At 37.7% G+C, this 27,481-nt stretch overlaps 1 protein-coding gene across 2 annotated transcripts in view; it reads right to left on the bottom strand.

Annotated features, from left to right (window-relative positions):
• LOC124775048 (protein regulator of cytokinesis 1-like) overlaps positions 1-27,481 on the bottom strand; it is a 147,948-nt gene that overhangs the window by 34,982 nt on the left and 85,485 nt on the right. For both annotated transcript variants that reach the window (XM_047249828.1, XM_047249829.1), the window contains exons 10-12: positions 23,885-24,034; positions 20,746-20,862; positions 14,327-14,464 (exon numbers count right to left, since the gene is read on the bottom strand). In XM_047249828.1, the coding sequence (XP_047105784.1) occupies positions 14,327-14,464; positions 20,746-20,862; positions 23,885-24,034 (405 nt within the window). The remainder of the gene's footprint in view (positions 1-14,326; positions 14,465-20,745; positions 20,863-23,884; positions 24,035-27,481) is intronic.

Genomic DNA, 27,481 nt, shown 5'->3' with positions numbered 1-27,481 from the left:
TGATAAGCATTTCTTCACAGCAACTACTCCCTTCTTCAATCCATTTAGTTTTCTATATCTTTCATTTTCTGACCCAAATATTTTTCATTGTCCCCCTCCCACCTCTGTTACATACATTGCACTTAGCTTTTCACTTTTATTAACTCGTGCATGATGTTTTAGCAATAATCTCTGTCTTTAATATTACCCAACTTCCAACTGTTGTCCCCAACAGCCAGTCTTTCCTTCTCTTCCCGTCTGGTAAGTCTCCCCTGACCCAGAGTTCTGGGCGATTTTTCCTAACTCTACCCCCTTTCCTAAACCTCTCCAGTTTCTTTCCCTTCACCCCTCTTCCTACACCTTCAACCCTTCTGCAGGAAGGAGCTACTGGCTCTGAAAGCTTGCAGAAGCAAAACCTTTTTTTATATGTGTGTTCTCCTGCCGCCACTTCATGAATGGATTTTTTATCTATCCAATTACATTAAAGGGTGGTCAGTTTCATAAGCTTCATGACAGACTGTTTCACATTCGGCTGCATGTCATCACACTCCATCATATAGGACTCCTATATGTATTCTTTAAGAGTAGATACCCAGCTGAACATCCTGACAGTTTGTAACTCCCAAGGAGTTTGCCTTGTGAACCTCTGTGATCAATGTGGCAAGTCATTTTTCATTCGGTGTTAATGGTGCATGTTAATGGTTTGTTTTCAACATTTCTTGAATATCAACGATGTCCATTTTGTTGAGTGTAATACATACATCCCATACACTATATCGCTGCACCTCCTAGACACTCATTTTCTGTCACCCTCCGGATGCACTTGGTGAGCCATTAGCAGTTAATATTTTCCTGTCATAATTTTTAGCACAACACTTTCAAATGAGGCTTAATAAAGATTGAATTTGTGATCTAGCACTCAAGGGGCATCCTTGTTAGTAGGGAAAACCTAGCTATTTATAACGAAATGAAGATAAATAAATAGGTGGGGATAAAACTTAGCAATATTATATACTGTATATACAAATTTGATAAAAAAAATTTATGGCATGTTCACATAAAAATATCTTTTAAAATATGCTCAAATAATTGCTGCAGCTTAACAGAATTCATGACAGACAAATTCTCTGTGAAGTTACTAAATATTCCAGCACTCAATAATCCAGCAGACCCGACAGTCCGGAATGCATCAGGAATTTTCCCATACTTTTAGCTCAGAGCAGCTGGAAGTACAGTCGGATGCCTTCAAGAAACATCGACACCATTCTGCCCAGTGCCTCATCAGTAACCATTTTCTGCCTCACTTAGCCACAATGGAAAGCAATGTAAACGATGGGGAGTCAAAAAAACTGATCACACTGAAATTATACAAGTGATATCTTTTGCAGCCACCAATAAATTGAGTGCATTTTCAGCAGAAGAATTTGGTGAACAGTTCTACACTGGCAGAAATTTGACTATATAAGAAGGGCTGACTGACAATGGGATATTAAGAAAGGTTTTCAACCCCCACTACCAGAAACTTTAGAGTGACAAAGAAGAAACAACTACATCTCTTTATCTCTTTTGTGGAGTCTTCAGAAGCTTCAAATGTTTGTTGGAATTTGCTGAGAGTAGGCAACAATACAACACTTCTGAAGTTATGGAACTGCACATCATACACAATACTGTTTGTTTAAAAAAAAAAAAAAACATACAGCTTAATAAAAAAACAAATTGGCATTTCTGCAATGTTCCAGATGACTCTAAAGAAAATTTCAGTGAAATCATGACTGGCTGATATTAGCACAACATATTCCATGCCCTTGCAACTTCAGTTATCTGTGCTATTCCTGAAGACAGTGATTCCAATTAAATTGCACTAAATTCTTGGTAAACAGCATTAACGGATTTCCTTGTTCTTGGTTTTTCAAATCAATGAAGGTTATTTTATTTCGCATCTGCTGTACAAAAAAATTTCCTGTGTATATTGAACTTCCGTAAAATTTTGAGCCTTAAACTGACCTAACAACACATTGCAATGGTTCACTTTTAGTTCAGTTTTGTTTTTACAGAAAAATAACAAATATGTTTAATTTTTATACAGTAATATCACGAGTTGCAGTTAATAAACAAGGGTGACTTATTTCTGTATGTTAGAAGCATCCAGTAACTTTTTCTTTCCTTTTTAAGCAGGCTTCTAAAAATTACCTTGACAATTCAGTATTGACAGATTCCTGAGCATGCCAGATTATCCGAGCCCAACTGCAGTTGAAAAAACTGTGGTACTTATTCCCAACTTTGACCATATATAGCGCGATATGCAGTGAATAACATAGCCTTAAACCTTTGATGGTGTAAAAAGCACAAGAAGCTGTGTCTAATCCAAATATCTTGTTTATGTTGCAATTTTAAGCTGTCTGCAATTTGGCAAAAACTGTCATAGGGCTTACATGACATTTCTCACACATCCATTGAAAGCCTTCTAAAACCTTGAATTTTTTTATATGTTGTGCTCCAAATTTGCACAACTAATTTTACTCTGTTGAGAACGTGCCTCCAAAATCGATCCACTTTATGTGAAACGACCCTACAATAAATAATTTATGTAGTATTACACAGAAATTTGTTTTCTGGAAGAATTATTCTCCCTTATTTGTTGTGCAATTAGTTTCCCTGATTATCAGCTTTTAACACTTGAGCTCTAATTTTTGAAATGGGAAATTATGTGCAATTAAATCAGTGATGTTATCAGACAATCTTTTGCACACACGCTACCCACTTTTCAACTAAAATGTGATATTCATTTGAAATTATACAAGACACTTCTGTGATTCTAACACTGTGCCACACCAATTCTCATCATGTGAGGAAACTATACGAGAATCTCAAAGCAAGGAATTAAACATAATGAAATGTATAAGACACAGACAAGGTGGCTGTACAGGGGGGTGCAACTCTTAATACTGCCACTAAAAATACGGAAAGAAATTTATTTGCATTCAAGTACTGACTGCACAGTGTGATAGCATAATCAACAGACTTTCACACAAACTGTAACTGCCTCAATGATACTTTATGTAAAAACAATAGTGGCAAATAAATACTGTTTCTTTAGAGAGAGAGAGAGAGAGAGAGAGAGAGAGAGAGAGAGAGAGAGAGAGAGAGAGAGAGAGAGAAAAGAAAAACATGACCTGCTACACCATTTTGGGAGCAGAAAATTAAAATGAAATTTAGTTTATTAGTACATTATTAGTAATAAATGAATGATTGATTTGTTATTACAGTTGGAAGAAACAACAACTCCAAAGATATTCCATTCTATAAAACACATGACAAGAGAGCTGGGAGATACCAAGAGGGGCAGTGCTGGCAAAAACATGAAGCACCATTAATGACAGTATACACGCACATTTGGTGCTACAAAATATACAGTACTTCAATGGTTTGTGAACTGCTCCAGTATATACGAAAAGAAAAACACATTTTGTATGTATTGTTTGAGACATTCAAAAAGTTTTGAGAAAGAAATTAAACTTCATAAATTTTCAGTTTCAGAGATAAAGAAGTGTTTGTATCATCATGCACTAGTTGAAAATTAACACACTGAAAATATTCATTTTGTATTTTATACACGTTGTATGACTATGTGATTAGTTATTTACAGTGAGAATTTACTGATAGGCTCCCTTTGACAGTATGAGCATCACGCAAGGGTCAGATGTCTGCTTTGAAGATACTGTTTTCATGCTAAGTCCACTATTGGCACAGCTGGTCAGAGCTATTTTTCCAGTAACGCAGATCATAGCTCTATCACCATGTTCAATGGAAGACAGACCTGGTGACTGTGGAAGACAGGGAGTTTATAAACATCTAGGAGAATGCAATGTGTACTGTAAGAAGCAAATGCACGAGTACTGCATTGTGAAGAGATTCCTGCACTGTGCTGCAGTTAGAATTGTGATCAGTGATGACTACGCATACAATGTAACAATCTCAGTTTCAATCTGCATAGTGTTGCTATCCAGAATCAAATGGAACATGTATGTTTCTTGAACCACTAACATCAATAATGATACACAGCTGACTCTTCAAGTGTTAGGCAAATCTTTAGAATGCCTCAGATATTCATTAATTCAGTGAGGTGCTTGAAACAACAGCCCACGTGTTGGGCGATTAAAGTTGTTTTGGGTTAAATGGCTTCTATTACTGGATTTATTGCTGCTTTTGTTGTTCCTGCATTAATCTTTGAGAGCTGTAATTTTTATTTACTAAGCAGTTTCTGTGATAAGGTTCAACAATGATATCTTTCAAGAGCATTATAAATAAAGCACATTTTAATGTTTGTGTTTGGACTATGTACTAGATAACAAATTTAATGACAATACTAAGAAATGAAAAGCAAAATGACAAATCCTACACAATCAGCTTAGTACTCAAAATATTCTACATAAAAAGTAACAACCAAAAGTAGTTTTTGAACGGTCTTATGATCTATAACAATGAAGGATTTTACAGCTGTACAAGCAGTGCATATTGTGATTTAAGTAGTGCTTTGAAGTTTTGAAGAATTGTACATGATAAAATGTAAAATATCATCATCTAACAACTATGAATCTTTCAATAGCAAATGATAAATAACAAATAAAATTTAGATAACATTTATAACTTTACTGCAGTAAGCCTACATAAATAATTAGAAATTTTGGCAAAAAGTCTCACAAAACCAGAACTGTGCAGTTCCAGAAGGTTTCGATTTTTATAGCAAACCGAACCCAGTACAGTTATAAGGAAGAAATTCACAAATGATTGCAGTAAAATTTCAGAGTTATGTAATTGTTCGTCACAATGATTTACAAAAATGAATTTTCCACATCATGCTTCATGAACACATTATAACATAACCTATAGAGATATGATTGCAATGAATGTTTTAGTGCTTTTCAGGATGTTACATAACAAGCTCCTGTCTTCTGTTAATTCAAGAATGGGATATTCCAAATACAAAATAGAAAGTATAATATTATAGAGGAAAACACTTCCTACTGCTCTGCAAAATTTTGCAGAACGTTAGGTAGTGTTCTCCTCTTTAATATTATCACCATATTCTGCCAAGCACCGATGGAAAATTCAGTAAATGTTCTAGAAAGTATAGTTTAGGAATAAGTGCAAAAGTAAAAAATCATCTAGTTTCATCAGTAATGTATATCCTTTCCCCACTCTGTCATTAGCTGGAAATATAAAAAACACAATTGCCTCCACTGGACTCTGCAAGTATGCTTACTACATCCAGTACTGATGAATGAGATTTTATTACATTTCCATTTGGAGCACCCTGCCCTACAGTGCATTGGCTATTTATGGGGAGTTCACAGTTTTTTTATTTTCTATTTACTATTTATATTTTATTATAAATGATCACAATGTTACATTTTTATTGCAACTTTTCTTTGCATCTCTCGATCTAGAAATTACTGTCACATATCTCAAAGACGAGAAGAATGGAAAAAGAAAGGTAGCACGTTCCTGAAATAAACTGCTTTCAACTGTATATGAATTTTCACAGGAACACAAATGGTTTCACAATCAGGGCTTCAATGTTTTACTGAAGTGCGAGTATTTCATATTAGCTGTCATCAGCAGAGTTTATTAGGATAGGTATTTTTTTAAAAAAATCATAATGATGACTGTACAGGCTTGTAGATGTACACCTGAAGATGCGATTTGAAAGCATATATATGTATATTACATAAACAATTAGACACAGTTCACAATGAAGTGATAGGATATATGATACGATGCAGAAGCAACCCACATCAGGAGAGCATATAGAAACATAATGGAAGCAACTTAACTGGTTCACACTGGGATGACAATGACACGACACCGATCCCTATCTCTATTAAATCACCTGATGCAAACAAGGAATGCTGGTCACGTCGAGCAACTTGTATTGTATGATAAGTGGGAAGTGAAATTTTAAATCATCCGATTTGGGAGCAACTACAACTACAACAACAAAAACAATGATGCTTTGGGAGTCATGCATGTTCTCCACTACATAGCCTCACTCATTTGATTTTGAAGAAAATATTCTTGTAGTCACACATTACAACTTGAGAATGAACTGGTATGTTTTTTGTTGTTACCCGTAGTTACTGTGATACTTCAAAGTGAAGAACAGCACTGTGCATATTTTGAAAAGTTTGCACCGAAAAATGTAGTCAAGGGCCAGTTCATGTTTGGTGCATTTTACGGCTTATATTACTGTGTGAGAAATGTAGCGAACATGTTTAAATTGTTTTTAATGCTGGAAGGAAAGCTTTACCTCTTTCCGTTTTGAGTAAATACATTATACTTTCTGGCGTTCGGGTGCGATAAGCCATGATGCGCCACACTCAATGCTATGACCACACAGCACCCTGTGTGTTGTTGCTGATACAGGCCGAAGCAGTCACTTGCATATGTGCTTTCAAGTTGGGTAGATGTCTTGACCTGTGCCTTTCTTTCGATGGTGCTTATAGTCAATGTGTCATTCACACATGAAGACTGTTCAAAGATGGTACCTTCTGTTCAGCATTTTTAACTCATAATGTTTCCAGTTGAATTTTCTTAGACATGTGACAAAACCTATGGTTTTGGTCAGTGATTGTAAAATGATAATTGTATTCTAAAAATTACAGCATTCAAAACTGAAATAGAGGAGCCCCTAATTAAGGTTGTGGAAATGTTAATTGCAGGTATACAAATTGAGCAACCCTAGTTTCAGTACCTTTAAACATACAGCTTCGAATAAAAGTTGTCTACATCTGCCATGACGAAAAGATGAGGCTATAGTTCAGATTTAATAACTGGATGCCACAATGGGATAAAAAATGTTGTAAACTTTCTTAGTATAACCCAAGTCTATAAAATTGTCAGGCATGTATTTTCTTGTATTGCCTTCATTTCTTGAATACATCTGCCACAAACACTGGAAAAACATAGGCACTACTTTTGGAACGTCATTGAAACTTCCAAAATCATGACTGGGAAAAGTCAAGAAACTGTATTATTTGGCCCCCCACCACATTTCTTTTCCGTACATAGTGGGAGCTTCCTCTTCTGAAAATGAAGACTGCATGCCAATTTCAAGTGCAGCGCTGTCTGCTCAGACCCCCAGGAAGTGGAAAATTATCAGACTTCAGAAGAGACCAGTTATGTGGTTGAATGTGGCATGGTACTACAACCACCTCCCCCAAAAAGAAAAGCTGGAGCCAGCAAGAGTAATGCTACAAAAGCATTTGCCAACCGTTGGGAAATTAAAAAAACTCAATTAGATGAATAGATACCACGTGTCATCAGCTGATGACGTTGGCTTTATGTTTCTTGAGTCCATGCTCCCAGACTTCAAGAAATTTAGTGCCAGGCATAGAAGAGCTCTAAAGGCAAAGTTCATGTTGCTACTGAATCAGCTGTACAAAACCAAGGAGGAGATTTCTGAATTTTCCTCATTGTCTTGGGCTTTTCCATTTCTAAGACACTGTCTACCTTTACACAGAACTCACTATCTTATGCTGAAACATTGACGGCAAACATCTAACTTCAGATATGGTAATGTTCCTTATAAAGCTGTGTGAACCTCAATCACATTCTACCGTAACATACTGAAGAGTTGCAGCTTTTCAAACTGTATTCATTTTTTATACACATACTTCACTTAATAAAGTACCACACTACGTGATTTTATTACAAATGAACTTGTCATGGTGGCACTTTTAACATAATTCACACACTTTCACCAACTTACTTTATTGTAATGAGTAGCTTCTCAGCGGGAGAAATAGCAAGTTGAAAATTTGTGTCCTGCTTTGTCAAAGTAGCTGATACTAGTTGCTCCAAAATGTGGAAACTGATGTCTGGATTCAGTCTGCAGAATTTGTGGAATATGTGTTCATGTCGACAGAGCTCACAAGAAACCACAGCCGAACTGTCTGATATTTTGAGTACTGTATGAGTGCACCCAGTGCTTCCTCTAGTTTGTTCTTTAAATATTGATAAGCCAAGAAGACTTCCTCTTCAGAAGAGCTCATCATTGCAACCTTTATTACAACAAATCATATAGCATATTGTATTGTGTCAGTGCATTAAGCCAATAGCCAAACTGGTGACTTCATAAATACTGACATGAGTCCTAACAGTAAACCATCTTGACATAATGGAGACCAAAATAGATAAACGGGTGGACAAAATATCACACATATACTGTTTCATAAGAGTCATAAGCCAATTGTGAAGTGAAGTAAGAACATATATATAAAAACTAGGATTTCCTGCAGTTTGAATTTAGAATACAGAAACACAGCTAGTAGATGGAAGTGGAGGAAGAGGAAGAAAATGAAAAGAATGACCAAGCAACTGGGGAACAAAAATGAATAACTGAGAAACTTATTTTAAAATCACTGTTTCAAAAGATATTTTGTAAAGTGTTAACAGAATAAATTCCCAAAAAAAAAGACTAACCATCGATAACTGAATGAGATGCTCAACATATACAGCAATAAAGGCTTCACTTTTTTTAATGACACACGTTAGCGAAGGCCACTTATTAAAATGAAAAAAGTTTATTTTATTACTACAACCAAACAAGAAGAATGAAAAATGTCAGTTGTGGATGGAATTACTGCAGATATCCTAACAGCAATGAAATGTAGATCATTATTTAGCTCATGGCACTCTTAAATCAGTGCTTGTACTGGTATGGAAGAAATTACCCTTTGTTTGGCCCAGATATCTAAAGTAATAAAATACGGATGCTATTTTGAGACAGTTTGTAAGGGCATGGAACCTAGCTGGTGTAAACTGCTTCCAGTCTGTAATCAGAAAAGTAAATCTATAGATGTCCTATATCAAGACCCTTCGAGCTTCAGAGAGAAATAAAACTGACACATGGCACAATTTTCATAAACATGTTTTAAGTGTCTGCCTGGCAGTTTGGAATGTAATTATATGGCAATGAAGGGCCAAAAACATGCCTCAACTGAAATATTACACATTGCAATAAAGCAATTTCTGACAAAATGCTGTGAGACACAAAGGACTTCATGTACACAAGTTGCTATAAAAATTGCAAGAACAGGCAAAACCAGCAACAATGACGACAAGACCCTACAACATTGCGAAAAAATCCCAAATTATGTATTAAGTACAGACATATAGTTTAAAATACAGGGTGTCCGAAAAGACTTTCCCTGATTACTTAAATTGATAGCTCAGGCTAGAAGTAAGATACAAATATGAAACTTGTGTCGAATTGGTTACAACTATCAAAGTTTTTTTTTTCTGTTTTAGGTTCGCAGTACGTAAGTAGTGGACGAGGTGCAGTGCCCAAGAAGCCATGTTAACCAATCAGAAGAAGGCACAATGTGTCTTGTGGTACCATGAGACATGATCACCAACCACAGTGCAGAGACACTTCAAGACAACATTTGGAACGAATCCACCTGATGTCAAGAGCATTAAAGCCTGGTATGAGAAGTTCAAGAACACAGGGTAGGTTGCTGACCTTCCGAGGTCTGGTCGACCAAGAACCTCAGCAGACAGGGTCGAAGCTGTAAGGCAGGCTTTTCTGCGAAGTCCGAAGAAATTGGTGCGCAGGGCCTCACGTGAATTACAGATGCCAAAAAGCTCTCTCCATGACATTTTACACAAACATTTATCGTTTCGTGCATACAAAGTGCAAATCGTTCAGGCTTTGTTGCCCAATGACAGTACACGCCGATATGACTTTGGGGTCGAAATGCTATCACGTATTGAGGACGATGATGGTTATCTCAGACGAATTGCCTTTTCCGCCCAAGCGACCTTTTTTTGTCAGTGGAGCAGTGAATCGCCATAATGTGCGCATTTGGGGTTCACAACCCCCTGGCGAGGTCATGGAGTGTACCAGAGGCAGTCCAAAGGTGAATGTTTGGTGCGCGCTATTGCACGATCAAATTATCGGGCCGTTCTTCTTCGCTGAGGCTACCATCACATCTGCAGTGTATCTGGACATGTTGCAACTGTATGCTGTTCCTTAGCTGCTTCAGTACCACCCCAGTCTTGTTTCAGCAAGACGGTGCACCACCTCACTGGGGTTTGGACGTCCGTGCCTATCTCGATGTGACCTTTCCTGGAGATGGATTGGTTGTGATGGGCCAACGGTTTGGCCTCCACGCACTCCTAACATAACCCCATTAGACTTCTTTTTATGGGGTTACATCAAGCACGAGGTCTACCTAACACGTATACCAGATCTTGAAACCCTGCGGCAACGGATAACCACAGTCGTTGAATCGATCCCTCCAGTGATGTTGGCTAATGTGTGGACGGAAATTGAATATCGCTTAGATGTGCTACGTGCTACTATGGGTGCTCATGTGGAAGTTTACTGATGTATGAAAAAAACTTTGATAGTTCGCAAACAATTAGAGACCAGTTTCATATTTATATCTCACTTCTAGCCTGAGTTATCAATTTATGTAATCAGGGAAAAACTTTTCGGATATCCTGTATATCCAAACCTATACACTCTTCTGTTAAAAAATAACTGAAATCCTTTGAGGAATGAAGATGAATTCTCATGAGATATCAGAAAACCTGTAAAAATTTTTAATATTTTGTGAAGATATATCTTCCCACAACATCTCGTGCTGACGTACTATTGCTATTTACACTCAGTTCCTAGCTATGGGATTCTTCTCGGAGGATCACAGGTCCAAAATATGGACGCAATTTTCAAAACACAGAAAAGAAGTAAGAATAATAACTAGATGTAGCAGTTGGGCTTAGTATTAAAAACTATTGAAAAAACTGGGTATCCTTGCGGCACTTTGGCAGTACATCTATCAATCTGTTGTGCATATCCTGGAAAACATTACTATGTATTTCACTAATAGTTCTATACAGGATCATGAAACAAGAGCCAGTTTGGACCTACAATTACAAAGAAAAAACTTCAAAACAGCATTTTTAACAGGAAATAAAACCATGTAATAAACTGCCCAATGTGATGAATAAAAATTACTAAAATACATTTGTTCAAAAAAAGCAACTAGTGCATACTAAACAATTAAACATTACTCAGAGGACTCAACAATTAGCTGTGACGAAGCAATCTGGGATCTCTTTACTTCCTCTCTTGTCTTGCCATCTGCCTCCTTAAATTCATTTTATTTTCATTTTTTGCCAAATTACCTTTAACATGCATGACTGTAATCTGCATTTCCATAAAAGAGAAAGGTTGGCCCTCAGTCTTAAGGAATATAGTGCCGGGTCTAATTGTGTTCTTAATTTTTTGAATGTAATTAATTTCCTAATTTATTTTGATCATTCCTAGTTAATACCTTTGTTATAGGGCGAAATCAATAATCATTTCATGTCTTAGATTTATTGTAGACTTACAAACAAATACAAATTCTGTACTAATAATAAGAATTAGGAAGACAAACTACTAGGATTCTTAAAGTATTTATTTGGCTTTATTCGGAAACATATTAGCAAAGCTAGCACTTAATTCCAAAATAATTACCAGATTTGTCAAAAGTATGGTTTGTATAACCACATCTGTTAATTTTATTATTTAAAAAAATAATTTGGCATGACCTTTGTAGTAGAAGGAACTATTAAAAAAAAGAGGAATTTTTGATGTATTCAGTTAACTGAATGAGTTATGTTTTAATTGTAATTTCTATAACTTAAACATCGAACAGTGTATAGTTTCAGTGTCTATTACTGTGAAGATATATATACAGGACAGATTTTTTGTCCAGAGATCGTCAGTCCATGGCTGTTTCTCAGACAGGAATTATGTATTGGATAAAGTAACAACAATGCATTAACGTAACAGTGCTATAAGTGCAACACAAATAGGCCATGTGTTAAAACAATGACAATGTCTATTCAAATTTATTTGAGAAATTGTGTCACATGTACTATATTATTCTGCAAGAACTGTGAACTGTGTGGTTAGATTTTACTGCTCACAGGTGTTCAACAGCAAACTATCGTAACAGTATGCTGACATTTGCTTGCAAACTACTCATGAGGCTTATTAACGTTTACCAATAGTGAACTGGCCATATAACTGTGTAAAATTGGGAGGTTGTGAACGGTGAAAGTGAAGAACGGTGAAAGTGAAGAACGGTGAAAGTGAAGAACGGTGAAAGTGAAGAACGGTGAAAGTGAAGAACGGTGAAAGTGAAGAACGGTGAAAGTGTCTGCTACATCATTTACAGTAGTCAGTGTTGAACTTACACTCCCCATTTTTCCAGCCAGTGTAACAATGCAGTGTCAACACTGAGGACTATCAACGAAGAAATAAAGAAGGAAAAATTCACATAGTGGTCAATAATAACAGGGGATAACCACAACAGCCTGACACATTACAAAACATGGTCACAGTGTAACGCTTTTACAAGAAAATTATCAACATCTATAGTGCGTGATAGCAATGTCTTGTCATTCTCCTGAGCTCAACATTTCACTCATGATGGGAGATGGTGACTCAGTTTTTCAGGTAGAATGAGGGGAGGACACTGAGATGTGTATGGGGCATAGTTGCACATTTTCAGGCCTGAAGTCTGTTTCCCGGATGGGCTGCAGTTAGGGCAAGGGGGATAGCAGCAGGTTTGTTGTCCACAAGTAATAAATGGTTGTACTTAGTGTGTGCAGCAATGAAGGAACTGTGTGTGTAAATCAAAGGACATTGTAAAATAAGGACCAACTGAATGACGCAGTGCACTTGTCAACACACTGGCCTAATATTCGGGAGGATGGAGTTTGCTCTGCATGGTGATAATGATTTAGATTTTTCTCAATGATTTCAGGTAAACGCTAGGATGGTTTCTTTGTCACTCTACAACCACAAGTAGCCAGTCTCCTATCTGCATAGAAGCAGACTTTTAATTCTGTGTGTATATACATTTTCAACTATTTATTTTCCTTACAAAGAGATGACAAATGCTGTATCATTGTGAGATGATCCTTGGATAAATAAATAATAAATGAACTAACTCAATGATATGAGCCATTTGGTGGGAGTGAAAGAAGAAAAAGAAGGGGGTGGAAATTAGGAGGGAAATAGTATTATCCAGGGTACACATTTTCCAAGAGTGTGATGCAATAAAGTGAACGTCTTGACAAAACAAGGTTTGTACTCAAGAAGTTTAAAATATAAATATCTATAAAACAGAAATTAGAAATATGAAATAGAAATTTTAAAATAAAAGTACTTATAAAATATCATTCCACTGCATAAAGCAAAATGTACATACACTACCTAATAAGCTGTGGTCTCTTTAGGGTAGTAGTTTACCTTATTACTATAGTTTACACATAGAATTTATAATAAAATCTGCTAAACTGGTCTGCAGTCTTTAAATATTTACATATCTTACATCCATTTTCTTTGTTAAAACCAAAATACAAATTAAAATCAACACTTAAAACAGTACAACACATTACACTACATCCAGTTATAAAGAATCATATGTCTTGCACAGAGTTCTTCTCAATAAGTGACCTCTGAAAAATAATCAGAAGTGTCATTGATCTTCACAAACATTATAGCTGTACAAGGGGCAGAAAGGTGCATTTCTTAAGTATTTCTCCATATTTTCCAATACTTACTTGAAATGTAACAGTCCATTAAGACCCACTTAAAACGAACATTTTCCAGTCTAATTCAGGATGGCACATGTAAACAAAATACGTAATTTGTCTAAAAAAAATGTTACTAAACTAATTATTACACCCCAATTACCTTAAAGTATAGAAGCTCTGTAAATGAAGGGAACATTTTCCATGAAGGGAACCTCTAGTAATTAATAAAATACGAAAATCCATTATTGTAATTTCGTATTCGAGAAGTTATACTTGAATAAAATAACTGACACCAACTAATATAGAATTGTACTTGCCATTCTGGAGCAAACATAAGTTTATATATGTATTTTCAGTTTTTATATGTTAATTTTAATTGTTACTTAGTTAAAAAATCACTTTAAACAATGCCGAGGATTGTTAATAAAGTATAAATAGTTACAGCCATATTGGCATAGGGGGTCAGTACTTTGTGTGTATTTGGCCAGAAAGCATGTAGCTTGCTGAGCATAATTCATTTCAATATTATAAGTATGTTACAACTTATTTCAGATCTGTCAAGATGCTTTTATTTACTTTGAGATCGTAATAAAAATTCAGCTGAAGCATTATACTGGATTAAATATTGTTTTTACTTTATAGTTTAAAACCTAATTCGCTGTTTTCCAGGACTTCCGCTGTGACAGATCGCCAGCTACAATGAATATTTTAACTTTAATCAAAATTAATTCATAGTAATGTTTTATACCTCAAAGTCAGCGTATGTTGTAGAAGCAATGCTCTCGTCATGCATGTGCATGACACTTGGTTGGCTTTTCAGGGTGTGAGTAGTACCAGTATTCTGTAGATGACCATTCTCCGCAAGAGGAAACAGAGTTCGAGTCACCTGCAAAGAAAACATTTAGCAATTCAGTGAGAGTGGGCATTGCCTTTCAGGGGAAACATCAGCTGTTGAAATTAAGTTTTTCAGGACTGCTACAAGTCGCAGTCAGTATGTTTTAGCCTAAGTACTGGGTTATTCGTAAGTACCTCCACGGTCCCAGAGAACAGCTGTGCAAAAAATACAAGATGTACAGATAAATGACACTTCAGTAGGTAGAGCATCTCTCCAAGTTTATAAATCACGCTACAGGTATTCTATATGGGCATTATTTGTAACGCAGCAAATGTCAGTAGGGTAGAAATTATTGCCGTACCTGTCCCAACACATCATAGTGCAGATCAGTGGCCACATCAGTCATTCTTCCTTACAAGTATTCCAAATTAAGTGCCAGTGGAGACAGGAAGAAATGTCCTTTGACATAGGCCCATAAGGAAAAAAACATGCAGAGTTAAATTAGGTGACCGTGGCGACCACTGAACAAAAAAATGAGAAGCATGTTCAATCCAATCCAGGCAGTCTGGCACCGAAGTAATCAGAAATGTCTGAAAGAAAGTGTGGTGGAGCACTGTCTTCTTGAAATATGAAGTCTCCACTGTTTTGCTGTAATTGTGGCATAAGCCATTGTTGCAGCATATGCAGGTACACAAAACCAGTTACAGTTTAAAAGAAAAATATACTCCGCCCGAACAGGCCATGAAGGTCCATGTCGTCCTCAGCTGAGAGGCGTCACTGGATGTGGATATGGAGAGGCATGTGGTCAGCACGCCTCTCTCCTGGCTGTATGTCAGTTTATGAGACCAAGTTACAATTAAAGGCAAAGAAAAATGGTTCACGAGCTTCTGAAGAGGACATGGAACAAAAGATCTTAACTTAAGGTGATTCACGAATGTATTCCACAAACTAGAGTGGATGTTCTGTGCCCCAAACTTGCATGTTATGACACCTTTTCAGACACATGAAATGTGGTTTTGCCACTGAGAATCAACTCAAGTGAAACATAGTCTTTCACCAGGAGCCTCTGCAAGACTCAGAGTAAAGCTTATTTAAGTAAATACAGTACACCTTCAATTATCCAGATGACTTGGGACCAGAACCAATCCGCATAATTGGATAAATCATAAAACAGGTCATTTCTTTAAAAAGAAAAAAAAGAAAAAAAAAATATTATTGTGTATACATACTACTGCAACATTAATTTAGTGACTACAATACTATGTTTAGATTTTATGCAGTGTCAGTCCTCAAACATATCGATCGGAGTCAGTTGTTTTGCTTTCTACAATACTTTTTGTGCATTTGCTTGATAGTGAGCAGCTGTGCATGGTCACAGTCAGGATACCACTCCACCAATATTGGTGCAGTGTCAAGAGATTCAAATGCCTCACCAGCTGACAGCCCTGCATCTGGTTCAGCGGTAATGTAAGAATCCTGGCGATAAGCTTTTTCTCTCACACTTTGAATGATTTCATCGTCACTGAGGATTTGGAATCCAGGTCCTAAGAATCACATATTAGCCACTCACCTGCATCCTCTGCACTGCAATCAGAATGTCCAGGAGTTTTCAAAAGGGCCTTCCTTATGACCTCAAGCGATATTTCGCCTTCTGCCAATTTCTTTCTTCCTCATCCCTTTCATGCTGCTTCTTATCATCTTCACCTTTCTGTGCCTCATCTTTGGTTGAAATTAATTTATTCCAAGTCCTTTTTAGTGTGGTTGTCTTCACCAGATTCCATACTTCTGTGGGCCATAATGTAAGAGCAGTATTTTAAATTGAATTTTCAGTGAGGAGCCACAACGCCTTCTTCATTTTGATCTTTCAAAAGCTTCCTCAGCAATTTTCTTCTGTAACGTCTCTTCATAGTTTTACTAACCTTTTGGTCCACAGTCTTTAGCAAATTTGTTACATTTGGTGGCAGGAAGAGTGTTTTGAAATGTCCCTCTACTCTACCAAGAAAGCTTTCTGTAGGATGGATGGGTACATTGTCCAGAATTAACATCACCTTACTGCCATATGGCCTTTTTGGTATGTTTTTCATATAAAATGTGAAAACTTAACAGTATCATTCGCAAAACAGACGCAGTCATCCAGGTCTTTGATCAATTTATATATAATTACTCTTTAAAGCCTGTCTCCCCCCCCCCCCCCCCCCCAAACAACAGAAGGAGTATTTTGTGGTTTCCTGTACAGTTAGCACAGTTCAACGAAGTAACACGGTCTTTATTAACCCTAGAGCCATGAAACCTAGTTTCCCTTATCAAAGCTAAAATTGTTTCACGCAAAGACTTCCAAATATGGCCTGTCTAATTTTTGTTATATAAAATTCAAGGTCACAAGATTTTGTATTTTTCAATAAAATTATCTGCTGATTTTGTGGATCTGCGCTGCCTTGAAATCCTGTAGCCAGACATTGCTTGCTTTAAATGAAGACAAACCATCAGTTTTCTTGGTTACAGGTTTTGCTTTTTCGCAAACAATCTACCGCGAAAAAAGGCTCCTCAATGCCAACTGCTGCAAAAGCCACCTGAGTACGGCTTTTTCAAGTTCTTTGTTTTCTGCTGTTTTCATAACTTTTCTTAACGAACTCACATCTTCATTCTCAAGGTCATACACAAAGTTAAAAACTAAGGACTTCGTATTTTTGGCTGAAACTGTTGATGTTCCCAAGCTAAACATCTCAGATAAATGCTTACCACTCACACCCTTGTCTGATTGTTAGTCTGTCAACGATAAAACAACTCGTTTCCTTCTAGAAGACACATGTCACACAGGACTTTAAAACACAGGCACAAAACAAAAGACCTGGATGATGGAACTTATAGTGACAACCAGTTTATACATTAAGGTAAGAGATTTTTTTTCACTCAAGGGCACTCAATACCATCATAAAAGGTGCTAGGCGCATTTAAAAACAACATATATAATTTGGTAACATTTGTCCTCCACTAAGGCTTCACTCATGGACCCCCTCATAGTAATGTTATCTACAGAACAGGGGTTCTGTCTGAAAAGACAAGAAGGTGCCATTAGTATTCAGAGTTGTCAGCAGGTGCACCACGGCTGGCAGGTGTCTCTGCTGTTGCATTAAGGGAAGTGGTAACACAGTCACCATGTTTACCATCTGTGGTGCTTTAGAAGCCACTGTACGACCTTTGTGGATACTTGTCTTACTGCAAACTAGCAAAATCTATGTACGAGAGACAGCTTTACAGTTGTGCATGGCCAATTCAACTATATTCCTGTCTTTCAGAGGCTAGATGTGTTGGGGCGCTGAGATTCAGCGTGATGTTAAGCATGGTCCTTCTGAACCCAACTATATTACTAAGTAACTATCCTGCAACCTTATGATAATGAAAAGCAACAGAGAGAATTGAAAGCAAATAAGTCTCCGTTCCACATGGCATCTCAATTTGATTTTACACAGAGTACTCTTTGTTACTGGCCACTTAATTAGCTTCCATTTATCATGAATCTCTTGCCCAGGGCAAAGTCCCATGAGACTGGTAAAAAAATCACTGGTTCGCTCCAGCAGAATTTTTGAGCACATTCTAAGTTCAATTATAATAAATTTCCCCAAGACAGATAAGCTTCTGTCTATAGGCTAACACTGATTTAGCAAGCATTGCTCATGCAAAACTCTGCTTGCACTTTTCTCGTACAATATACAATGAACCATGGATGAAAGGCAACAGGCACATTCCATATTCCTAGATTTTCACGAAGTGTTTGACATGGTGTCCTGCTGTAAACAGTTAACAATGGTCTGCACGTACAGACTAAGTCCCCAGATGTATGAGTGGCTTAAAGACATTTTAAGCAGTAGAGCCCAATATGCTGCCCTGGACAGAGAATCTTCTTCAGAGACAAGGCTGTCATCAGCAGCACCTAAAGAAACATGATACAACTGATCTTGTTTTCTGTATGTATGAAGGATCTGATTGATGAGGTGAGCAACAATCTGTGACTGTCTACTAAAAGCGGTGTCGCTGAGTGATTGTAGGAGGATACAGGATGACTGACAGAATTTGTGTTTGGTGTAATGAATTGCGGCTTGCTATGGATATAGAAGAATGTAAATTCATGCAGAGGAGTAGGAAAAACAATCCTACAATATTTGAGAACAGTGTTAGTGGTGTGCTGCTGACACAGTTATGTTCATTAAATATCTAGACATAAGACTGCTAAGTGATATGAAACAGTAAGAGCATGTAATGTTCGTAGTAGGAAGGCAAATGATCGAATTGGGTTTATTGGGAGAATTTTTGAAAAGTGCTGCTCATTCATAAAGGAAATTGCATGTACGACATAAATGCAACACAATTTTGAGTACTGCAACAAAGTTTGGTTATATCAGAAATTCAAAGGTGTGCTGCAAGATTTGATGCCAGTACACTGAATCAACATGCAAGTATTATGGAGATGCTTAGTGAACTCAAATAAGACTTCTTGGGGGGACAAAAACATTCTTTTCACAAACCACTACTGAGGAAATTTAGAGAACCGACATTTATGGTTGACTGCAAAACCATTCTAATGCCACCAATGCACATTTCGCTTAAGGACAGTGAAGGTAATGTAAGAGGAATTAGGGCTGGTACTAGGGATGGCAGTTATCATTGAAACAACCAGTTTTTGATGATATCACCCCCCCCCCCCCCCTTTCTCCAATGCTAATTTAGTCCAACTGTTAGAATTGCTCCCAATAACTAAATAACTGGTTTCATAAATAAGCAACTTTCAATTTTTTGTTCCTATTATTTCCTGGAATACATGTAGTAATCAAATAAAGATCGAATATTTTTTACTCTCTCAGTTTCAAGATACATAGAATCAAAATATTAAATACGTAAATGAAACTTAATCTGTCTACCATGCACTGCTATTCCTGAAAAGTGGTAAGTGGTTGAATACTATAAAAATACACCAGTATTCTAATATTGATCTAATTTTTTGAAACACACTGCTTCGAAATCACGTTGTAATTAGAGGTCATGTCAGTATTTGGGCATTGTGAATAGTCTGCACTAAATAGTGGGAACTAAGGTTAAGAAGTAAGTTTTTAATGTTAATTTGTCCGTTTTCAAGGGCTACAAACAGATAAGTGCATATTACGTAGACACAAGTATAGGTCAGCTACTTTATTTTTACTTTACATTATGAATGAATAGTCGTTAAGTTTTTAACCTATTATTGTTACCATAATCTCCTCCCTCTTATTATTTCATAGAAAAGACAGACAAATCTTTAATCTTTTAAAGCAAATGAAGCATTGCACGTAACTGTTACAGCACTCTGTAAAAATATTTCCAGATTAGAGTTGGTGTCATTCTGCAGCACAACGGATGTCCTGCAACCACAGTGAGAAACTACCATATGGGCCAGGTGGGAGCGAGTCCAGCACACTGCACGTAGACACATACCTTAAGCCATGACACATGGCAACAGGGACATTTTTGGCTCAGCAATGCTGTACTAATTCTTATCTCATACGTTTGTTGCTTCTTTCTGTACGCATTGTTATTAAAATAACACAGACCACTTTTCTCTTTTTCTGTAATAACACAATATTTCAAAATAATCCAAAGTTTACATATAAAAACTACTTACTTTCTAATAAAAGTCTATTTAAAAAAGAATTCTAGCACTGTTGCTATTTCAATTTTTTTACTCGGTTATTAGTAAAACATAAGAAACACCTACTATAACAGACACCAAACAAATACTGAAAAATACTGGTATCTGTTTTAACCGGTTGGTTTATCCCATCCATTGCTCGTATAAAGGCATATAGATAATGGTTTTTCCCTTACTCTGTCAGAATGGCACCCTCTGTTACGCATTGTATGTTGATTTGCAGAAAATTATGTAGATATACAGCCATGTTGTACAGTTAAGTGACTATTTAATAAAACAGACAGAAAAGAGAGGGATATTTTTATTAGCTTTTATCTCTCTTTCATATGTTGGAAAACTAATTATTGCATGAATCTTTTATTTAATAGATTCGGGAAAATCCCTGTCATTCTGAACTCACTTTCTAACCATAACCCTGTCACAGCAGGTGCCTAATGAATTCAGGTAAGCAGTGCAGGCAACACTGGATTTTTTACTACAATTTTATTGCTACTTTTGGGATAACCACCTTCTCTACAACTGACAACATATTTGCCAGTGGCATTATATCAACTAGAATGAGATAAATACCACCACACAAGGTACAGTGTAATTTATAAAAATGTCTTTCCATCAACAATTAATTTTTCAGATGACTATGAATTTTGGCTACCTTTATGTTTTTGCTTCTGTTTATTATTGGAGTCACTTTTGAACTTGAAGAGCAAGTTGCCACACCAGCTTTCCTTTTGATTGGTGGCCTGAATTCTGTCTCTGCACCCCGTGTTTTCTGAAACATAATACAAGGAGATTTATTAACAGTTAGACATTTTGATTACTTGCAATTTCCATGTAACAATAGCTTACTGAATATTGGACAACAATAAAGAACTTTTGTGCTCACCTACTAAATTATATCCTTAAATTTCAGGTCATATCAATTATGATTACTAAACAAAGAACACCACAGTGAGACAAAAATGTCTTTTATAGACATGGGACTAACTATATTGGTTGAAAGATCTCACAGAGGGAAACAGCGAACTGGATGCAGTGCGCTGACAAGAGAGCCATTCAGCTACAGAAATAATTCTAAATTTGAGACATGAGACAAGTGAATGGCTGAGATACAGAGAAAACAGAAATGGAAATAACATTTTGTGATCTATGCATAAGTACAAGGTGCAACAAATATAAAGCACAGCTAAGCGAAGTACGCACAGGATGATGAGAGCAACACTGTGCTATGTTGTACCAAGGTATGTGAAAGAAGAAGCTGGTCACAAATGGTGCATGTGTGGAAAATGAACCATCAATATAATTCTCCTTCACAGAGCAGAAATATCCATGTATATGGAACAATATGGTCTTAGTGTTATTGATAAAGTAGATATGATATGATTTCAACATTGTTTTATGTACCTTATGCTGAACATTTAAATAGGACTCCACTCTATGAAGAGTTTGCAGAAGAACCTCTACATCTCTAACTGACGAGATGTTACGCAAAAGATCCCTGCCCTTCAAGTGAACATATCACACCATATGATTGTGCTGTTTTTTTTGTTGTTGCTGACAGCAATGTGAAAGTGAAGTACCTGTCCTTTAACCCCATTTAATCAACAACGGCTGGAAGGATTTTTGGTAGTATCATGTACTGAAGCTGCAACACCTTGATATAAATATGTAACAAAGTGTGCAATATTTGGAGGCCATGCTGAAAAGCTGGCACTTGAGAAGCTTCATTGATTTACTGCACATTACATTTTGTAGCCCTTGGCAGTGAAAGTACTTCATGAAGTACCGCATACTTTTGACAGGCTCCTTTGCAAGAAAGTTACAAAAATAGAGTAACAACTCCTCTGCATAATTTTGTTCCAATTGAAATGTTCCACAAAAAAGCAGTTATCACTTTGGGGGGTACCATCCACCCAATCTACACAATAACCTAGTCCATCCCTATTTCACAACCACCTCAAATCCCTTGGCACATGAGTCATACCCCTGTGGAAGCCCCAGATGCAAGATCTGGTAGGGCTACCTATGGAAACAGTTATGGCACATACCAACTCTGCAGCAGAATGAAATTTTCACACTGCAGCAGAATGAAATTTTCACTCTGCAGCAGAATGAAATTTTCACTCTGCAGCAGAATGAAATTTTCACTCTGCAGCAGAATGAAATTTTCACTCTGCAGCAGAATGAAATTTTCACTCTGCAGCAGAATATGTGCTGATATGAAACTTCCTGGCAGATTAAAACTGTGTGCTGGAACTAGACTTGAACTTGAGACCTTTGCCTCTCTGAGGCATCCTTTCTTCCAGGAGTGCTATTTCTGCAGGGGAGCTTCTGTGAAGTTTGGAAGGTACGAGATTAGATGCTGGCAGAAGTAATTCTGTGAGGATAGGTCATGAGTTGCGCTTGGGTAGCTCTGTTTGCAGAGCACTTCCTCGCAAAAGGCAAAGGTCTTGAGTCTGAGTCTTGGTCTGGTGCACAGTTTTAATCTTCCAACAAGTTTCAGCTCTTGTGCAATTTCTGAACAACATTTTATGAGGGCACAACATCAAAGAAGTGGCCACCCAAACTTATGGACCCTGCCAAAACGTGGCTATGAGCAGAGTTAACCACTCCGTGGCGGAACAGACTACAGAGCACGACATGCTTTGTTTCAATTCTGCTTCGCAATTTGTGCTGTCTGTATTTGACACCCCCCCCCCCCTCCCCTTCAGCACCAGTTATTCCAAGTTAAATAGGTGCAACCCTCCCGGCTTCGATCTCTGCTAGGTCTCTGCCCCAGGACACTAACTTCCCCATCATGCACCCACACCTTTCCTGCAGTATCCCCCAATCAATCCATTCCACATCAGTGGCAGTGGAGCCTGTACCGCATTCCTATCCTGCCTGCATGCTCCCTCTCCCTTCCAGCTGCTAGACAGCCCTACTCCCTCCACCTGACACAAGCCCTCAGCCCAGTTGAGATACAGGTCCGAAGTGTACAGTCTTGTTAATGTGCTTTTTGACATTTCAAGACCCCTACTCCATCAGGTCTTTGGATTGTCCCACTGACAGTGTTAGAGAGAGTTTTTCTATATCATAACAGGCTTGACTAGCTTCAAAACAATTTGGTACCAACTACAGTATTTACATAATATAAAAGTTGTTAAAGTGTCCATAAATTATCTTGGAAACTTCAGACTTTAATAACTTTAAAATTAACTAGATATTAATGAATGGTTTTCAGCATGTAATAAAATAACTCAAAGTGTTTTTTTTTTTTTTTTTTTTTTTTTTTTTTTTTTTTTTTTTTTTTTAAAAAAAAAGCTTCCAGGTGACAATTTTGACACAAAATTCACTTGAAAACCTGATAATACGTGGACACCACAGGAGTGTTGGCTGCCATACAATCCTCTGACCTCCCACCACTAGACTTCTTCCTGTGGAGTTTTGTACAGGATCTGATGTACCGAACTGAGGTTAGAGACCTGCAGGACATGATGGCATGCATTCACAATGCATTTAAACACGTCACCATGCAGATCTTGAACCACATGGGGAGAGAAACAGAATTCCGACTAGACATCTGCACCACAGAGAGTGCACACACTGATGTGTATGAATGAGGAAACAAAACTTTGTGTTTTAGTTTATCACCTGTTGCAAACCATGTTTTAATATCTAGTATAGAGTTTTTGAAGTCTAAAGTTGTAAAGATAATTTACAGAAACCCTGCACTTCTGAATCATCCTGAGACTTCTATATGCAAAATATTTATCAAAAATGTTACAAAACATATACATATGTACTGTACTGACTCTTGCAATTTTCTTCTCCTCTTGATGTTTATTCCATTGGTCTTCAATGAGAGAGGACAGCTTCTGATCATAGAATAAAAATGGTTCATGGTTTGTTTCTTCGTAACTCTTCACCAGGTGTGAAATTTCCTCTTCAATTTTTGGTAATTCCTGATGAAAAGTTTCAAGTTACACAAAGACAACGCAAACATTGCAAGCACAACAACAAAATTCAAAAAGCACTGCATCCAAGTTAATGTAAATCATATATAATTTAATATGGGATAACACAGTTACTCAAAGTGAGATGAGCCAGACCTCTAAAAAAGTTCTGACAGCTCAGCGAGAATTTATTAGTTCCTATACATCACTCTTCTTAAAACTGATACCTCCTCGAGCAGTGCTCTAGAACAGTATTGGTGGCATGCACCAAATATGAGAGAATCTTTCATTGACCAAGTTCTGCCACTCTTACAATTTTTGGACTTCTGTTGGCAATAAACGCACACGCGTAGGTTATGGGTGCTCAATGGTGAGGTTATCAGCACCCTTACACTCATTAAAACAAATGAATGTGGCTAAAACCTCAAAAATTTTTCCACACTCATGCACTCTAATTGACCACAAAACCATCCTATCGCACATGTACCAAAACAGTGGAGAAAAAGTAGAAGAAGCTATACATGAGATTAAAACACAAGTAAAATGAGAAAGCAGCTAAAAGAAAGGCACAGACAAATGTCACTGGCTGACTACTTACAAAAAATGTGGATGAGCCAATGACCCTGTTAACACACAAAAATCATCACTCTAAAATCTTGGAAAAGATGTTGGACAATTCACAAAACTTGAACCACATCCATTTGAAGGTTATTTAAAATAGAAGGGATATCTTTTGGCAAATCCGCCATGGCCCGCTGGTCTTAAAAAAAAAAGAGCAAGGAGGACCTCATCCCATCAAAGTGGGTGGAAAGAGGTAGCTATGGCCGTGTTGTTGGCTTTACTAGACAGAGCTTATAGTCTGTCAGTTCCAGCCACTCGTCTTCCCAACTACACATTACTTTGCACCTCAACAGTGATGTGTTAGTATGCAGGGGGATGGCACAAGAAATAACTGAGTATCACAACACACCTCCTTCACTGATAGATCCACCCTTTCATTCCCCAAAATACCCATGTGCCCTTACGCAGCAGAAAAGACACCTCCTTCCACAGTTGTCGTAGCTGGAGGAGGGCATCCTGGATAACTTTATCTGCTTGGTACAAATGTTAGAGTGAGTGAAGGGCACTCAGAGAATCAGGACAGACGATAAATTTAGCACTGCAAGAATGTATCGTATACTCCATTGCCCGCAAGATCACATACAATTTTGTGTTGAAGACAGTAAATTCTTGAGGTAGTTGGACCTTGAGGACATTATCTGGGAAAACAACAGAGCAACCTACAGAGTCCACCTGTTTAGAACCATTCACAAAGACAGATATACAGTTGTGGTGCTCATATAAAATGTTAGAAAATGTTGCATTAGAAACAGGAGGATGAATGCAATTCCTTCTGTACTGCATTGAATCAAAATTCACCCCAGGCCTTTGCAGTAACCATGGTGGCAGATGGTTAAAACCCTGGATTTGCTCCACATTAACTGACTCCAGCACGTGCTAAATATGGAACCCAATTGGCATTATGGCTGATGGACAGTTGGAGGTGTACCAGAGGCAGACGAGCAACAGTATGGTCTCCGGGTGAAGTCGGTGCTGCAACGAACTTACATGCCTGATGTAGCATGAGTAGCTGCTGCCTGATGGTGAATGGCAGTTCCCCAGTCTCAGCACAGACACTGGGTATGGGACTGGTTCTATAAGCACCATCTGAATCCCCCATGGTGGACAGCGTCAACTATATTCAAATAAGAAGGCCTCACCAGTTCACATACCGTGCACCCACAGTCCCGCAACAACGAAAGCTCTATAAGACTGGAGCAGAGATGCCCTATCCACTCCCCAAAACTGTGGCTAAGGCACTTTATGATGTTTCAGTGCCTTGAGGGTTCTGGCTTTCAGGTTTCTCAGGTATGGCAACCACGACAATGTGGAGTGAAAAACGGGGCCCAGAAACCTCACACTCTAAAATGTAGAGAGGTGTCCCTCACTTGCAAATCAGATAAATTAAAAATACAGTGAGAACAATTAAAATGTGCACGCACGCACAATTATCTGCAGAAAATTGAAAACCCATCTTTGCAGCCCAGTCCTTTAACCTCCGCAGTGAAAGTTGCAACTGATGGATCACAGCTGCAACAGTCGAGGATGAACAGAAAACAGCAAAATCCTCCAGAAATATGGAGCTGTATGTACAGTGTGTTAACAGTAAGACGGCAGAGTTGTGAGGAGAGTGCAGGGAGAGGAGGCTGGCGAGGGGAGAGGAGGCTGGCGAGGGGAGAGGAGGCTGGCGAGGGGAGAGGAGGCTGGCGAGGGGAGAGGAGGCTGGCGAGGGGAGAGGAGCCGGTGGCGGCGGCGGTGGAGGGGGGTCATGCCTAGCAGTTGCAGTGCTGTCACTACAAATTGCGCGTCATGCTTACACGAAAGCAGATGAAAGGCATGCAAGTAAAACTCGCTTTAAATGTTGTTCGTAAACGAAACTGAAATCGTCATATTATATATATATATATATATATATATATATATATATATATATATATATATATATATATATATATATATATATATATATATATATATATATAATATGACGATTTCAGTTTCGTATATATATATATATATATATATATATATATATATACGAGGGCTATCCACAAAGTACATTACGTTTCGGAATTAAAAATAAAAAAGTATTGAAAATTTTTTTTTTTTATTATATACAGATGAAAGCCACACTTAAATACTACTTTTCTACATAGTTGCCATTTAAATTAAGGCACTTATCGTAGCGATAGACGAGCTTGGAAATTCCTTCGTCGTAAAATTCGACCGCCTGCGCCTTCAACCACGTGGTTACCTCTTTTGGGACAGGAAAGGTGTGATTTTTGCGGATTTCCTGGAAAGAGGCACTACAATAAACTCTCAAAGGTATTGCCAAACTCTGCACAACCTCAGAAGAGCAATACAAAACAAGCGCAGGGGAAAGTTGGGCTCAAAGATCTTGCTGATTCACGACAGCGCCCGGGCCCACACGGCAAATGCCACTCGTGAAGTTCTCGAATCTTTTAAGTGGGAGTTGTTTCCTCATCCGCCGTACAGTCCCGACCTGGCACCGAGCAAATTCCACTTATTCCCAGCAGTGAAGAAGTGGTTGGCTATGCAGTGTTTTGATGACGACCCACAGCTTCAACAAGAGGTAACCACGTGGTTGAAGGCGGAGGCGTCCAAATTTTACGACGAAGGAATTTCCAAGCTTGTCCATCGCTACGATAAGTGCCTTAATTTAAATGGCAACTATGTAGAAAAGTAGTATTTAAGTGTGGCTTTCATCTGTATATTCATCCGATTGCAATGAAAACTGTTTGAATCTTCCAATGCTACACATGTTTTTTCCTGTGTATGTAGTAGCTCTCACTGAAGATTTGTAAATGGGGTGAAGCAATTTTTTCTGCTCCCTTT

Source organism: Schistocerca piceifrons, chromosome 2 (genome assembly GCF_021461385.2).
Source record: "Schistocerca piceifrons isolate TAMUIC-IGC-003096 chromosome 2, iqSchPice1.1, whole genome shotgun sequence".
In the NCBI taxonomy this organism is placed as follows: Eukaryota; Metazoa; Arthropoda; class Insecta; order Orthoptera; family Acrididae; genus Schistocerca; species Schistocerca piceifrons.
This window is presented reverse-complemented; position numbering and strand designations above follow the sequence as displayed.